The sequence below is a fragment of the Cherax quadricarinatus genome, chromosome 74 (genome assembly GCF_038502225.1).
Source record: "Cherax quadricarinatus isolate ZL_2023a chromosome 74, ASM3850222v1, whole genome shotgun sequence".
NCBI classification, from domain to species: Eukaryota; Metazoa; Arthropoda; class Malacostraca; order Decapoda; family Parastacidae; genus Cherax; species Cherax quadricarinatus.
In genome coordinates, this window is record NC_091365.1 from 5,498,921 (window position 1) to 5,514,774 (window position 15,854).

General features: G+C 37.3%; 1 protein-coding gene across 4 annotated transcripts in view; it reads left to right on the plus strand.

Moving 5' to 3' along the window:
* jing (AE binding protein 2 jing) overlaps window positions 1–15,535 on the plus strand; it is a 263,347-nt gene extending 247,812 nt beyond the window's left edge. For all 4 annotated transcript variants that reach the window (XM_070100720.1, XM_070100721.1, XM_070100722.1 and 1 more), the window contains one exon: window positions 8,447–15,535. In XM_070100720.1, coding sequence (XP_069956821.1) covers window positions 8,447–8,639 — 193 coding nt within the window. In that variant the 3' untranslated portion in view covers window positions 8,640–15,535. The remainder of the gene's footprint in view (window positions 1–8,446) is intronic.
* The last annotated feature ends 319 nt before the right edge of the window (window positions 15,536–15,854 follow it).

Consider the following 15,854-nt stretch of genomic DNA (forward strand, 5'->3'; position numbering starts at 1 on the left):
TTGGTCATTTAGAGAGAATGGATCAGAGTAGAATGACATGGAAAGCCATATAAATCGATAGGGGAAGGAAGGAGGGGTAGGGGTCGTCCTCGAAAGGGTTGGAAAGAGGGGGTAAAGGAGGTTTTGTGGGCAAGGGGCTTGGACTTCCAGCAAGCGTGCATGAGCGTGTTAGATAGGAGTGAATGGAGACGAATGATATTTGGGACCTGACGATCTGTTGGAGTGTGAGCAGGGTAATATTTAGTGAAGGGATTCAGGGAAACCGGTTATTTTCATATAGTCGGACTTGAGTCCTGGAAATGGGAAGTACAATGCCTGCACTTTAAAGGAGGGGTTTGGGATATTGGCAGTTTGGAGGGATATGTTGTGTATCTTTATACGTATATGCTTCTAAGCTGTTGTATTCTGAGCACCTCTGCAAAAGCAGTGATAATGTGTGAGTGTGGTGAAAGTGTTGAATGATGATGAAAGTATTTTCTTTTTGGGGATTTTCTTTCTTTTTTGGGTCACCCTGCCTCGGTGGGAGACGGCCGACTTGTTGAAAAAAAAAAAAATGTATGCTGTATGTACTTTTAGACAAAACAGTTGATCTGGTGTTTTTGTCTTTTAACCCCTTTCACTGCCACAATGTTGCAATTGAAAAATAAATTATCTTAAAATGTTAGAGAATCTTTATCTAAATTTGATGTAAAACATAATGCGGGCGCACAGTCGGAAGTTAAAAGCACTTTACACAGCTGCAGTTTTGTCCACTTTGAGGTATATTTTAGCCTAATTCTAATGCTCAGACTGCCCCCATTCCTGTCTGTTTTGCTATTATTCCTTCTGTTTTATTATTTGAGTTCAAAAACTACCGATTCAGCAATCAGATTTATTTTATAAAGGGCCCAGAATTCAGTAATTTAGCCAATTTTTTCACAGAATTCAGCAAATTTAAAAACAAAGAGTCCAAAATAAACACTGTAGGCATTCCAGCCACTCAAGCAACTTTTCCTCTCTTCATTAATCATGTCCCCAGACCATTCCTATATAACACCTGCCCTCCACTTTGAATCCATCATCACAAAAATAAGAAAATGAAGTTTAACTCTAGTTTACAGCTTAAAACATGAGCTCAATACCCCAAGACACTGTCCTGGTACCTCTGCTCTTTCTCATCTTCATAGCAGTCATAGATAAAAAAAACACCCTTTACAGTTATGTATCATTGTTTGCAGATGACACTAAAATATGCATGAAAATCAACTTGGTAGAAGATACTGAAAAATTGCAAAAAGAACTCAGATCGGACACTGTATTAAAAACTCAGGAAGATCATCAAATAGAATGAATGGAACATATGAAAGACCTGGGAGTAATTATGTCAGCTGACCTCTCCTTCAAAGAACACAATAAAGCAAATGTCACAACAGCTAGGAAGATGATGGGGCAGATAAGGGGAATTTTCAAAACAAGGGAAATTGTGTCAATGGTGACACTTTTAAAATCACTTTTGCTCTTTCAGTTGGAATATTGCACAATATTGACGGCCTCATTCAGAGCAGTAATTGAAGCAGACATAGTAAAAATCCATAAAACAGACTTGTGGTGGGTTGGTGATGGGGCTTCTAGCCTCCCTCAGCAAAATTGCCAAAAATAGTCTTTCTGCCACTTTAAGGCCTATTTCAGGCCTCTTTCAGTCTGAAACCAGAAATATATATTCTGGTTTATCAAAATCACACTAAGAAACAGTTAATAAAATCATGACAACCACCCAAGAAAATGCCTCAAAGTCACTATTTTAACCTAAGCACAAGGTCAGAGGTTAATTGTTCCCATCATGTACTGCATCAGGCAGCAGCTTTTTTTTTTATACTGTGCATATCCATTGCACAGACCTATTCTCTCATATCTAGGCCAGAGTTACGGTTCACGGCATATTTGAGGGCACTGTGACTAATGTGTATGTATACATAAGTCCCCCTGACCTCAATAACAAATACGTATAGTATCTACTTGGGAAAAAGTGCAAGGGTTAATAAAAAACAATTGTGCATATATTTTATTATTTTTTAGGGTTTATAGGCTGCTCTTCCTCCCTATTTAGATAGTAGTGGATTAGAATTAATGTACATTTCAACTGGGTATATCTGTATACACTGGGGGCTACGACTAGTATACGTATATATATATATACAGATACAGTGCCTCAGTTTTACTCCCATATATTATTTTTTTTTTAATCATAGCCATTTCTGAAGACAAGTAGACTTTAATACTATTTATTTTTTTTTTTTCAACAAACCGGCCATATCCCACCAAGGCAGGGTGGCCCGAAAAGAAAAACAAAAGTTTCTCTTTTTAAATTTAGAAATTTATACAGGAGAAGGGTTTACTAGGCCCTTGCTCCCGGTATTTTAGTCGCCTCTTACAACACTCATGGCTTACAGAGGAAGAATTCTGTTCCACTTTTCCATGGAGATAAGAGGAAATAAACAAGAACAAGAACTAGTAAGAAAATAGAAGAAAACCCAGAGGGGTGTGTATATATATGCTTGTACATGTATGTGTAGTGTGACCTAAGTGTAAGTAGAAGTAGCAAGACATACCTGAAATCTTGCATGTTTATGAGACAGAAAAAAGACACTAGCAATCCTACCATCATGTAAAACAATTACAGGTTTCCGTTTTACACTCACTTGGCAGGGCGGTAGTACCTCCCTGGGCAGTTGCTGTCTACCAACCTACTACCTACAATACTATTTATATACCATAATATTCCCCCCCCCCAAAGTGTAGTAGACTCCCAAAAGAGGCACATTTGCATAATGCATTCTCATTGTTGTGATTTCAAAAGTGAACAAAACAATTTATCTTTTCAAGTACTGTACTCTACGGTACTTCTAATAAGCATGGCCAATAAAGTAAAAAATATTTTTTATTTTTAAATTTCCTACCCTGTGGCAAGTACTCGGTCAACATCTCATTTGGACCCCGAGTCATTTTCATATATATGTATAGTCATTATGCATAAAGCCTCTCCTATTCCCTCCCAATATCTGTATGTTGTGCCACCTATCCTCACAGCTCTATTACTTGATTAAACCATCTTGTTCCATACTAGCCAGCATTCTCTTTTGGATACATGTACTGTACTGTACTCTACCATCTCTTACCTCTCACCTCAGAATACAGTGGAACCTCTGTTTTTGTATGTTTTGGTTTTAGTAGGATTCGGTTTTCGGCAACTTTTTTCGTCGAAATTTTGTCCCAGTTTTCATATATCCGGTTGGTTTTCGTAGAGTTGACGATGGTCCGCCGTACCACATGCGTCCGCCTGCCCATGCCCACACAAAGCATCCCATGCATTCTGACTCAGTTTGGCTTTGTTTCTCATTGAGTATTACCCTGCTCGTTCGGATATTATTATAATCAAAAAGCAGCGATAAGCCACAAGGGCTATAAAGCGCTGCAGGGGTAGGGAAGGAAGCAAGGGTATTGGGCAGCAGAAGGGGGGAGGGATGATTAGTAGGTTACAGAAAACAGCAGGGCAGGGGATAGAGTGGGAGTAGAGGGTAGCAAGAGATTGAGGTAGAAATGGCTGAAGGTATCATCATCAGAGTTTGTGGATTAAGTCGTTGTCAAAAAGTCAGTGAGAGAGTCCGGATGAAAGGCGAGTCCATCAGCGAGAAGGGAAGGTAAAGAGAGAGCAGTGGAGCGAAGACGACATTGGAGGTAAATTCTGCGTGCTCGTTGATAAAGTGGGCAGTCTAACAGAATGTGGCTGACTGATACTGGAACCTGACAATTCTCACAGAGAGGAGCAGCGCGCCTCTCCAAGAGATATCCATGAGTAAGACGAGTATGGCCAATGCGAAGGCGGGATGCGTTTGGATAACATTTCATAATACTCCATTGTTTTTTGTGCTTGTTTCTTGAGTGTGACTGCTAAATAAGCCACCATGTGTCCTTGAGAAGGATTTTGAAGGGCTGACCCTGACGACCCTACGCCTATTGTGGAATCTATTGTGTCTTTGGGGAAATTCATGGGGTTGGATGTGTGTGGCCAAGATGTGGAAGAGTTGGTGGATGATCGTAGGGAAGAGCTAACCACTGAAGAGCTGCAAGACCTTCAACTGGAATAGCAACACACCGCAACTGAGGAAATTGCTTCAGAGGCGGAGGAAGAAAGCGGAAAGAATGTGTCTTCTTCAGTGATTAAAGACGTGTGCAAAGTGGAATGAGTTGCAAAGTTTTGTGGAGAAATATCACCCTAACAAAGCTGTTGCAAGCCATGTCTGCAACATGTTCAATGACAATGCCTCATCCCATTTTAGGCAAACCTTAAAGAGATGCCAGAAACAGACCTCTCTGGAAAGATTTTATTTTTTTGTGCAACAGGGGTCCAGTGACTTTCAAGCTGGTCCTAGAGTCAGTAAAAGACAAAGAAGAGAAGTAACCCCAGACAGGGCCTTGATACCTGAAGTCTTTATGGAAGGGGACTCCACAAACTCTGATGATGATACCTTTTGCACTCCCCTCAGCCCTTTCTACCTCAATCTCTTGCTGCCCTCTACCCTTTCACCATCCACTGTCCCGCTGTTCTCCGTAACCTATTACTCATCCATCTACCTTTTGCCACCTGATACCCTCGCTTCCTTCCTGCCCTGCAGCGCTGTATAGCCCTTGTGGTTTAGCGCTTCTTTTTGATTAGAATAATAATATGGAAGGGGATTTCCCTTCCAAACAATAACCTTTCCTCCTCCCTCTCCCCTCCTCGCCGTCTACCATACGCCAACAAGAGTCTTCAGTAAAGGTAATGTTAAATGTTCATTTATCCATTTTATTAATCATTTATATTTATTTCTCATTGTTTTCTTTATGTAAAACTATAGTTATTGTCTATAAAATGTACTCTTTTGTTAATATTTTTGGGTATCTGGAACAAATTAATTGGAGTTGCATTATTTCTTTTGGGAAATATTGCTTCAGTGTTCGTACGATTCGGTTTTCGTCAGACTTTCTGGAACGAATTAATCACCAAAACCAAGGTTCCACTGTATAGACTTTTTTGTTTTATGCAACTTTGTTATTATGCCGTGTCTTATATCTGTCAGTAATTCATTCAGTGTTAAAGATTTTTGTTGCAGAATGTAGAATTAAGTGTTTTTGGTTTAGAAAACATCTAGAGGATAAGATGAGAGACACCTACTGTATAGTGAGGAGAAAGGGGTGGTAGTAAGGGAGGAAGATGTTATGGGTGTAGTTTTTATGTGCTGCTAGGTGAATAGTGGTACCAACTGTAAGGAAATTTACCTAGGGGCATATTGGTAAGTCTCCTTACATTAGCTATTCTGTTCATATAGCACTAAATAGGTACCTAGGAGTAAATGGTTGCATCCTGAGGTATAGGACTGGAGAATTAGAAAAATAAACCTTACTGCCAGACATTCTTGGGTTACCCAAGAGTTATTAACCCTCCAGAGTTTATATTCTGAAGTCTTAGCCTTCAAGAAGCTTTTGACAATTTAACATACATTCTTGGCACAGAAGGCAGGGAGATTTGGCAAGTGCAGGAAGTCAGTGACAGCTTACACTACATATGTAACTTATGCACTTCTCTGCTTTAGCACATCATGACACTAAATATGGAAATTCATGCTGTTTTATCATTAATGGTAACTTTTATAAAACTGGGTTGCTTAAATGTGCGTGGATGTAGTGCGGATGACAAGAAACAGATGATTGCTGATGTTATGAATGAAAAGAAGTTGGATGTCCTGGCCCTAAGCGAAACAAAGCTGAAGGGGGTAGGAGAGTTTCAGTGGGGGGAAATAAATGGGATTAAATCTGGAGTATCTGAGAGAGTTAGAGCAAAGGAAGGGGTAGCAGTAATGTTAAATGATCAGTTATGGAAGGAGAAAAGAGAATATGAATGTGTAAATTCAAGAATTATGTGGATTAAAGTAAAGGTTGGATGTGAGAAGTGGGTCATAATAAGCGTGTATGCACCTGGAGAAGAGAGGAATGCAGAGGAGAGAGAGAGATTTTGGGAGATGTTAAGTGAATGTATAGGAGCCTTTGAACCAAGTGAGAGAGTAATTGTGGTAGGGGACTTGAATGCTAAAGTAGGAGAAACTTTTAGAGAGGGTGTGGTAGGTAAGTTTGGGGTGCCAGGTGTAAATGATAATGGGAGCCCTTTGATTGAACTTTGTATAGAAAGGGGTTTAGTTATAGGTAATACATATTTTAAGAAAAAGAGGATAAATAAGTATACACGATATGATGTAGGGCGAAATGACAGTAGTTTGTTGGATTATGTATTGGTAGATAAAAGACTGTTGAGTAGACTTCAGGATGTACATGTTTATAGAGGGGCCACAGATATATCAGATCACTTTCTAGTTGTAGCTACACTGAGAGTAAAAGGTAGATGGGATACAAGGAGAATAGAAGCATCAGGGAAGAGAGAGGTGAAGGTTTATAAACTAAAAGAGGAGGCAGTTAGGGTAAGATATAAACAGCTATTGGAGGATAGATGGGCTAATGAGAGCATAGGCAATGGGGTCGAAGAGGTATGGGGTAGGTTTAAAAATGTAGTGTTAGAGTGTTCAGCAGAAGTTTGTGGTTACAGGAAAGTGGGTGCAGGAGGGAAGAGGAGCGATTGGTGGAATGATGATGTAAAGAGAGTAGTAAGGGAGAAAAAGTTAGCATATGAGAAGTTTTTACAAAGTAGAAGTGATGCAAGGAGGGAAGAGTATACGGAGAAAAAGAGAGAAGTTAAGAGAGTGGTGAAGCAATGTAAAAAGAGAGCAAATGAGAGAGTGGGTGAGATGTTATCAACAAATTTTGTTGAAAATAAGAAAAAGTTTTGGAGTGAGATTAACAAGTTAAGAAAGCCTAGAGAACAAATGGATTTGTCAGTTAAAAATAGGAGAGGAGAGTTATTAAATGGAGAGTTAGAGGTATTGGGAAGATGGAAGGAATATTTTGAGGAATTGTTAAATGTTGATGAAGATAGGGAAGCTGTGATTTCGTGTATAGGGCAAGGAGGAATAACATCTTGTAGGAGTGAGGAAGAGCCAGTTGTGAGTGTGGGGGAAGTTCGTGAGGCAGTAGGTAAAATGAAAGGGGGTAAGGCAGCCGGGATTGATGGGATAAAGATAGAAATGTTAAAAGCAGGTGGGGATATAGTTTTGGAGTGGTTGGTGCAATTATTTAATAAATGTATGGAAGAGGGTAAGGTACCTAGGGATTGGCAGAGAGCATGCATAGTTCCTTTGTATAAAGGCAAAGGGGATAAAAGAGAGTGCAAAAATTATAGGGGGATAAGTCTGTTGAGTGTACCTGGTAAAGTGTATGGTAGAGTTATAATTGAAAGAATTAAGAGTAAGACGGAGAATAGGATAGCAGATGAACAAGGAGGCTTTAGGAAAGGTAGGGGGTGTGTGGACCAGGTGTTTACAGTGAAACATATAAGTGAACAGTATTTAGATAAGGCTAAAGAGGTCTTTGTGGCATTTATGGATTTGGAAAAGGCGTATGACAGGGTGGATAGGGGGGCAATGTGGCAGATGTTGCAAGTGTATGGTGTAGGAGGTAGGTTACTGAAAGCAGTGAAGAGTTTTTACGAGGATAGTGAGGCTCAAGTTAGAGTGTGTAGAAGGGAGGGAAATTTTTTCCCTATTTGGGAATCTAAGGAAATACAGTGGGTCACTTAATTGATTGTAAAAGTGGCTGGAATGTGTCCTCTAGTTATTGAATAGCCACATTAAGCACTCACTTTAGTACTGTAGTGAATTGTAATAACTTTTTTTTATAAAATTCTCACTTCATCATTGATTATCAGTACTGGCACATAAAATACCAAGTGTCCCTAGTAAACTGTAAATGCATTCCAGTTCCATGGCAGCTGTATTAAGCTAAAATCAGGTAATACACACTTAATTCCACATAAGAATCTTCAGTATGCTTTGTGAGCCTACTAATAACTTACAGCAAATGTATGTATGTTATATATTACTGTTAGAAATAGGACATCTCATAATAGTAAATTCACATCAAGATTATTATTATTATAATCAAAAAGAAGCGCTAAGCCACAAGGACTATATTCACATCAAGAGAATCCACATTGAGCTAGGAGAAACCTAGAAATTCATAATATATAATTTGACTACTAAAGAAAGTAATATAGTAAGGGTTACAATGGTACAAGCTTGTGCTTATACACTTGTCAGTGACTGGTTATTTCCTTGAAAGTTTTAAAGTGTAATATTTTCAGAAAAAAATGTGGTATGCATTCCTAAGACAGAGTGGAAAAGGTTTAAAAAAAAGTGTCAATTGCTGGTAATATATGGTATTATTGTATATAAATTTTTAAATTTTTTTCCCACTGCTCTTTACCAGAGTTTCCCCTGTTTTGAACTGTCTCACACAGTTTGAGCATATTTAAATTTTCTTGCAGACTTGCTGATGAATGGGTTGAAATGGACCAACTTGAAGCAACACGGAGTGTGCCCCTAGAGCAGCTATCTCCAGAAGCCAAACAGGCCGTTACTCAGTTATGCTACCCAAGTTTAGCACGACCTCAAAAACACAGACGCAAACGCCCCTCATGTCCAAAATCTTTATCTTTAGATATATCTAAAGCAGTGTGATCTTAGGGAGAAAATAATTATTTTAAAGACAAAAGTTAGGTTTTGATCTCATTCCATTACGGAGTAACACAGTGTGTGTATGTGTGTGGTGTGAGCATTCCCCAGATGTGTTTGAGGGATGTTTTAGTGCCCACAGTTGGAGCTCAGAATGTTAAACTTGTGAATCCAAGTGAATGGACCAAATATTGGACCAAAAAAAATATATTCTGTGCAAACTATTAAAAAAGAAGCATGTATCTGTGTGTACAGTTGCCTATGTATATTTGTAAATAGTGTGAGAGTAGAACAACCAGCATAGTTTGTCCACTGCCAGGAGCTCTTATACTATTACTAAGTGTAAAAGGGTCAATTGAAGTGTGTTAGGGTAATATACATCATCCTTGTGAGCCAACATTGCTGCTCCCATAAAGATTTATGGCATCTTTACTCACTTCAAAATATTTTTTTTGTCAGATAAAACAAGTTTATATTAGATACCTGAATTGTAGAGGTTAGTAGTTATAGGGTCACAAAGACTTAATACTAACAATACAATGGCTGCCATTTATCTGTAAAGTGGGGTTGCAATGCTGATAGATGGCCACTTAAGAAAACCACCACTGCCAGACATCAGGAACATCTAAGCCAGACCAGACCACAAACAACAAAACGGGTGCCCATTATGTCTGATTGTTTATCACCGTATGTATGTAACACAGCCTTTTTGGTCATATCCTATATCCCTAATACTGCATAGCACATCTGGTTATGGCAGTTTGCACATAAGGTTTATGAGGATTGCCAATTTTTTTTTTCACATTGAGTTAACTGTTTGTGTGTGTGAATGTTGTTATTTTGTTATATGTAAGTCGTCAAAGCTTTGGTCAAGAGTGGGGTCTGGCTCAAGATAGTTCCTAGTATGCCAACACTGCCCATTAAGATAAGATTATTTTATTGTATTTTATATTGTCTTGATATTTTACTTTCATTTCCTGTCCTCATTTTTTATGTCTACATAGGGTTGTCGTGAACATTTTATGTTAAAATATTGCAGCATTATGTACCATGATATGGTAACTGCAGCTAGGTTCTTAGTGATCCCTATTTGTTTTCAGATTTGTTCCTTGCACTTTTTGTTAACATGTTTTCATTGTTTAATTTACATAATTGATATTAAATTTATTATTTTTATCATTTCTCTGTACTCGGTTTGAAGCCCCATTGCTTTAATTATTCTTGTACTTTACTGAGGGTCGGTGAATACTTCTTGCCTCCCATGCCCAACATTGGTGCCATATTTATAGAAAAAGTTAACCCCACCCATACCAGTAATACATTTTCCCTCCTCACCAACAGACGGATTTCAGAAACGCTCAATGTGATCTCTTTGTAGAATGCAGGACTTGTTACCCTGCAAAACGTGTGATTTGGTGGAAGGTAATTGCATGCATAGTGGCATGAGTTCATACCATATCAAGCATAAATTATCAATTTTTTTTTTTTTTTTTTAATTACATGGCTTTGAAAAAGTCGGTTGTTTTAGTCCACTGGAAAATAAACTCTACATTTTTAACTGCAAACTTTGAAGTTAAATTTGGATGTATTATTAGTCAATATAAAGTGTTACAAGTCAGACTGGTCTAGGCATCAATTTTCTTCTACCAAGCCACAACAATCAAGGTTGGCGAGTTGGCCCTTTGCTGAGTCGCATGTCATACTAGTCACTCCGGGTTGTGTAGGGTTGTGAAAGCAGTACACAAACTTGATACATAAACTTGAGCTTAAAAAATGTATTTTGTACTCATGGATTATAATCAATGAACAGCTTTACTTGTGATTAGAAACTATAAAGGATCTCAGCAGTTGCTCCAGGCAGTGTAATTGAAGGAATCAAGGAATGTTCAATATATAGAAATTGTCATGTTAGTACATAGATTTGCACTCTCAGGTTTCTCATGTGATATGTATTACCTCAGCTGTTTGACATGATCTTTCACATAATAAATGGGCATTTAATATCAGCAGAATCAAACCACTGTATTACTTAAGGGCTAAGTAATGCTAGTGAATAGATTGCTGTATATATATCGACAGCATGTAACTTAGTTCATATGCACACACAATTTGAAAACTTGACTTAATTGAAAAGTCTCAGTAATATGAACTGTGTATATATATGCATGTTTATTGACACTGCTTTCCAACCCTGCATCCCATTACTACCCTGCTTCCTTCCTCCACCCCTGCCTTGGGACCCTGCACTTTCTCTGCCATTGTTTTGAAGCTGAATTGATAGAGCAAGTGAAGTACATCATATATTAGATTTCCTGTAGGAATTTTGACAAATATGAGGAATGTAAAAAAATATTTATTATTACTCATAGATAACTAGCTTGAGAGAAGTTATAAATGTCATATTTTAAAATTCTGAATTATACATACTCCATGTCATATTTCTGATGGCTCAAAAGTAGTTACCGTACTCATATTTTCATTATATTCACTGACATACATATACAAAGATGTTTAAGGATCTTTCTTAATTTAATGGTGCAATTTTTTAAGAAAAATCCTTAAAATAGTTTTAAAAGTTTTTTTTCCAGAAGTAGTACCACGAGTGGTGGAGTGTGTGTAGGTTAACCCTGGGTACCCCAGGTATAACCACAGTACAGTATTCCCATATGTTATCATGTTCTTTACTGAGTTAAGTAACCAGTGAATGGCTGTGACCTAAGCCATATGCAAAATATATATCCATTTCCCATTTTCATTTCAGTAATTTGTGACCTCGCCAATGAGGATTTGGTTAATGTATGTATTTATATATTTTTATCTTTTTGCCATTAGGCTGCATTTAGAAGACAGTTTTGTGAGCACTCTGTTATTCAAAGAATAATCAAGGCTTGGATTAAAGTATCATATACACTAATCAATTCAAAGTGAGGAACCATTTGGAGAGAAATATGATACCCAGATAAGAGAGAGATTTGTATATTTCCTCTTCAATCAGACCAGTTGCTGAAGAGGATCTGAGATGGATGCTGAAATGTGTAAATATCTCATAACTCTGTTTCATATTTCTGTTCAAGTGGTTTCTCAGAATAATTAACAATTTTGAAAGCACAATAGGGTTCAGTTTTTATGTAGCAAATATACAATTGCTGCTGCATAACTGTGTCCAGAACTAAAAATGACACTCAGATGTTAATGTTGGTACACTGCAACTATCGTTTGATCCGAGTCTTCTAAGTACATTCTTGTTTTGTCTTTTGTTAGCTGTTTATCATTTTTACAGCTACTGTTTGTTATTTTTTGTACTTTCCTACATTATATACTCATCCTAAGTGTCTGTAGCACAATGGGAAACAAGGCAGAGTAGGTGAAACTGTATTTATTTTTATGACTTTGAACATGTGTTGGATAATAATTAGTTGTTGTTGTAAGACAAAGAGATGACAAGAGAGCAATGGTCATTCAGTGGATATGATGATGTACATGACACAGCATTAGTCATTATGGTACATGAGGTTATGAAGTTGATTAGGTTGTCAATATAAGCAGTACTAAAAATGAGGATGTTAACAGATTTTTTTTTTTTCCAAGGCTTAGGTTCTTCAGTACTTAAATGAGAAATACCCAGAAACATTAGCATTAACTCAGTAGTAATATTCAGGAAAGGGATGGAGGTGAATATGGGACAGGGATTTGCCTTTTTTCTGTATGCATCTAAAATTGGTTTAACAAAATGTTTTGTATTAATGATTTTAGTTTAAAGTTTGCTATTTTTCAAATTTTTCATAAGCATTGTCCCATTATGTGCTCAATTTACTTATGATTCTCATAGTTACATTTTCATTGGCTATACTCTAATTTAAATGGCCAGGAATTTGTAACATGAAAACCATGACGTTTTTACCACTTCAAAGAATATTACGTAAGTTCACTAGATTATTACATAAATTCACTAGAATATTATGTGAGGTCACTAGAATATTATGTGAGTTTGCTGGAATATTGCATGAGATCACTTGAATATTATGCATGTTCACTCTAATATTATGTGAATTCACATGTTCAGTGGAATATTTAACACAGGTTCACGTGAGTTCATTGGAATATTATGTGACTTCACTGGAATATTACGTGAATTCACTCAGATTTTGTGTGTGTTCATTACAATAAGAAACCTTTGTCATGTAAATTGTATTGCTTTATTTATTTAAAAGTTTATTCTCTTTGCAGATATTAATGTTTTTATGGAAATCATTTACAGTTAAAGAATTTGATTTAATCTGGTGCTGAAAACTGCCATTTTGCAGTGCTGATGTACTATAATGAGAAGACACCTTGTACCTTCACCAGAAAAATATGTTTTAACTATAGTTTAAGTAGGTCAATCATTTATGCAGTTTTTTTTTTTTTTATGTTACTACATACTATATTAATTGAAATAGAAAAAAAGTTTGTTGGGAGAAAACCTGGAGGACTTGTATCACCTACCATCAACTAAAAGAAATTAATGAACTATTAATCTTCAAGTATAACCTGAATACCAGTTTTTGTTATTAGTTTAAAAAGATGATTCGTTTTCACCACAGATTATTTCAAATGGCCATTTTTTCTTTAATCCCCATAATTTTGCTACAATTAGAGCCTTGGCCACAGCATATCCAGTGCCTTTCCTCTGCAGTAAGGAACATATCACAGCTTCTTATGTTCAGTTAAATCTGTACTCATCACAGAGGGCTGGAAAAAGCATGATGCATATGTATTGTGGGTGCTGTTATAAAATGGAAGTTAAAAATGTTCAGTTTTGAGCCAGTTGGACTGTATAGCAAATGATACCCCTACATTAATTTAGGGTATTGCAATAATCTTAATTACATTGACTTTCTGTTGGTGATCAGTTACAGGTAAAGCTTCATTTATTTGTACATTTTTAATACCCATATCTCGGCACATCAGCGCCCAAGACTTGCTTACTACTGTAGGTGAATTGTGAGCACATATGTATCAAAAGTTTGATTGTATCATCACAGTATGTTATAGACTGGTGATAGTGTCTCAAGTATTGAATTTTACAAAGTGGAGATCTCACGCATTTAGATGTTTCAATTTTTTTTTTTTTTTATGGTGGGAGAGAGAGGTTATGTCTTAGGTGTATTTTCCAGATACTTTTGTTGTTATAGTGATACTTGAAACTAGCACTGCCAGTAACAGTCAGGTTAATATTAATAATAAGGGTATGTCAGTAACAAGTGTGCCAGCTACAATTACTGCCTGCATTTGCAGATGATAATCATTTGTAAATGCTATTTCATTAAACTCACGGTGCTTGCTTGTGTGAGGAACTGAAAAGTCATTCCATTGTGGAGGCTACTTGGAGCTAACACATGATCGTAAGCCACAATTATAAACTTTGTTGAAGCTCAACACATCTAGTTAAAACACCAAATACACTTAACCATGTCAACACCTTAATGTGCAAGTTTGACTCCCTACCTGGGAAGTGTTGTTATGTTCTTGTTGTGAGAGAATTTTTACTGCCATGGTGCGCTGATGTTGCTCGTGATTTCGATGATCTCGTACACTGATGATTACTGTGAGGCTTGTTAAAGGTTAATCACTGCCAATGGTAGAAAGAAAATAGTGTACACACTGCCTTGCATACAAGTGAAATTAATGTTAATATTAATTTATTTAGCTGGACCATGATGTGATATAACGCATGTTCCATAACCATAGGGCCATGGAAGGTTTGAGCTCTTAATTTATTAAACATGTGTATATGTATGTGTGTGTGTGTATGTTCATTTGTGTGTAAGTGTAATGATATATATTTATAATTATATTATAAATACATACATACATACACAGGAGAGAAAGTAAGAATATTTAAGCAAGCATTATTTGGATAAAGGTAAGAAGTTGTTGTGTTTATGGATCTAAAAAGAAAGGCATATGATAGGTGATCCATGTGGCAGATGTATGGAATAGAAAGTAGGCTACTAAAAGCAGTTAAGAGCTTTATGCAGAGTGAGGCTCATTTTAGGGCGTGTAGTAGGGAGGAACGCACTATTTCCCACTTAAAATAGGACTTGGACGGAGAAACATGATGTCACCATGTTTTCTATTAATGGACCTGTATTTATAGGTGGAGTTGTGAAAGAAGTAAATGATAGGGTGTTGGGAAGCTCTTGGGATTGAAAGATGTTGATCTGATACAAAGTGAGAGTTATCCATTTGCTCTCTGTTAATGACAGTTTTGTTAGGGGATTCTGAAATCTAATTACAAACATTGGTGGATGAATTTGGAAGGGGATGTAAAAGAAGAATTTAAAGGTGAACATAGAAAAAAAATGAGAACAGTATTAAAAAATCTAGGCAATATCAGATTGGAAGGAGGGGGATACAGAAGAAGTGGATGTATTTAGATATATGTGAGTGCATATGTCATCAGATGGGTCTGTGACAGCTGAAGCAAACCAGAGAATAGATGAGGGGAGGAAAAAGGTTGGTAATGTATTGAAGTATCTGTGGAAAGAAAAAAAAATGTGTATATATATATATATATATATACACATACATACATACATACATACACACACACATTTTTTCTAACATCCGCCATCTCTCACCAAGGCAGGGTGACCATTCAACACTTTCACCATCATTCACACACTCGCTGTCTTTGCAGAGGTGCTCAGATATGACAGTTTAGCTGTCACTCCAAACAGTCAATATCCCAAACCCCTCCTTTAAAGTGAAGGCATTGTATTTCCCACCTCCAGGACTCGAGTAGTGTGTGTGTGTGTACTCACCTGTTTGTGGTTGCAGGGGTTGAGTCATAGCTCCTGGCCCCCCACCTCTTCACTGTTTGCTACTAGCTCCTCTCTCCCCCTGCTCCATGAGCTTTATCAAACCTCGTCTTAAAACTATGTATGGTGTGTGTGTGTGTACTCACCTAGTTGTACGAGTACACACACACACACCATACATAGTTTTAAGACGAGGTTTGATAAAGCTCATGGAGCAGGGAGAGAGAGGAGCTAGTCGCACAGTGAAGAGGTGGGGCCAGGAGCTATGACTCGACCCCTGCATGTGTGTACATGCGTGCGTACACTTGAGTGCACAATACAATTGCAAATGGGCAATCTCAACAATGCAGAATAAGACACATGGGGAGGCATACCTCCTGATGATGCACAAAAAGTGCAAAAAAATCTTGAGCTGAAG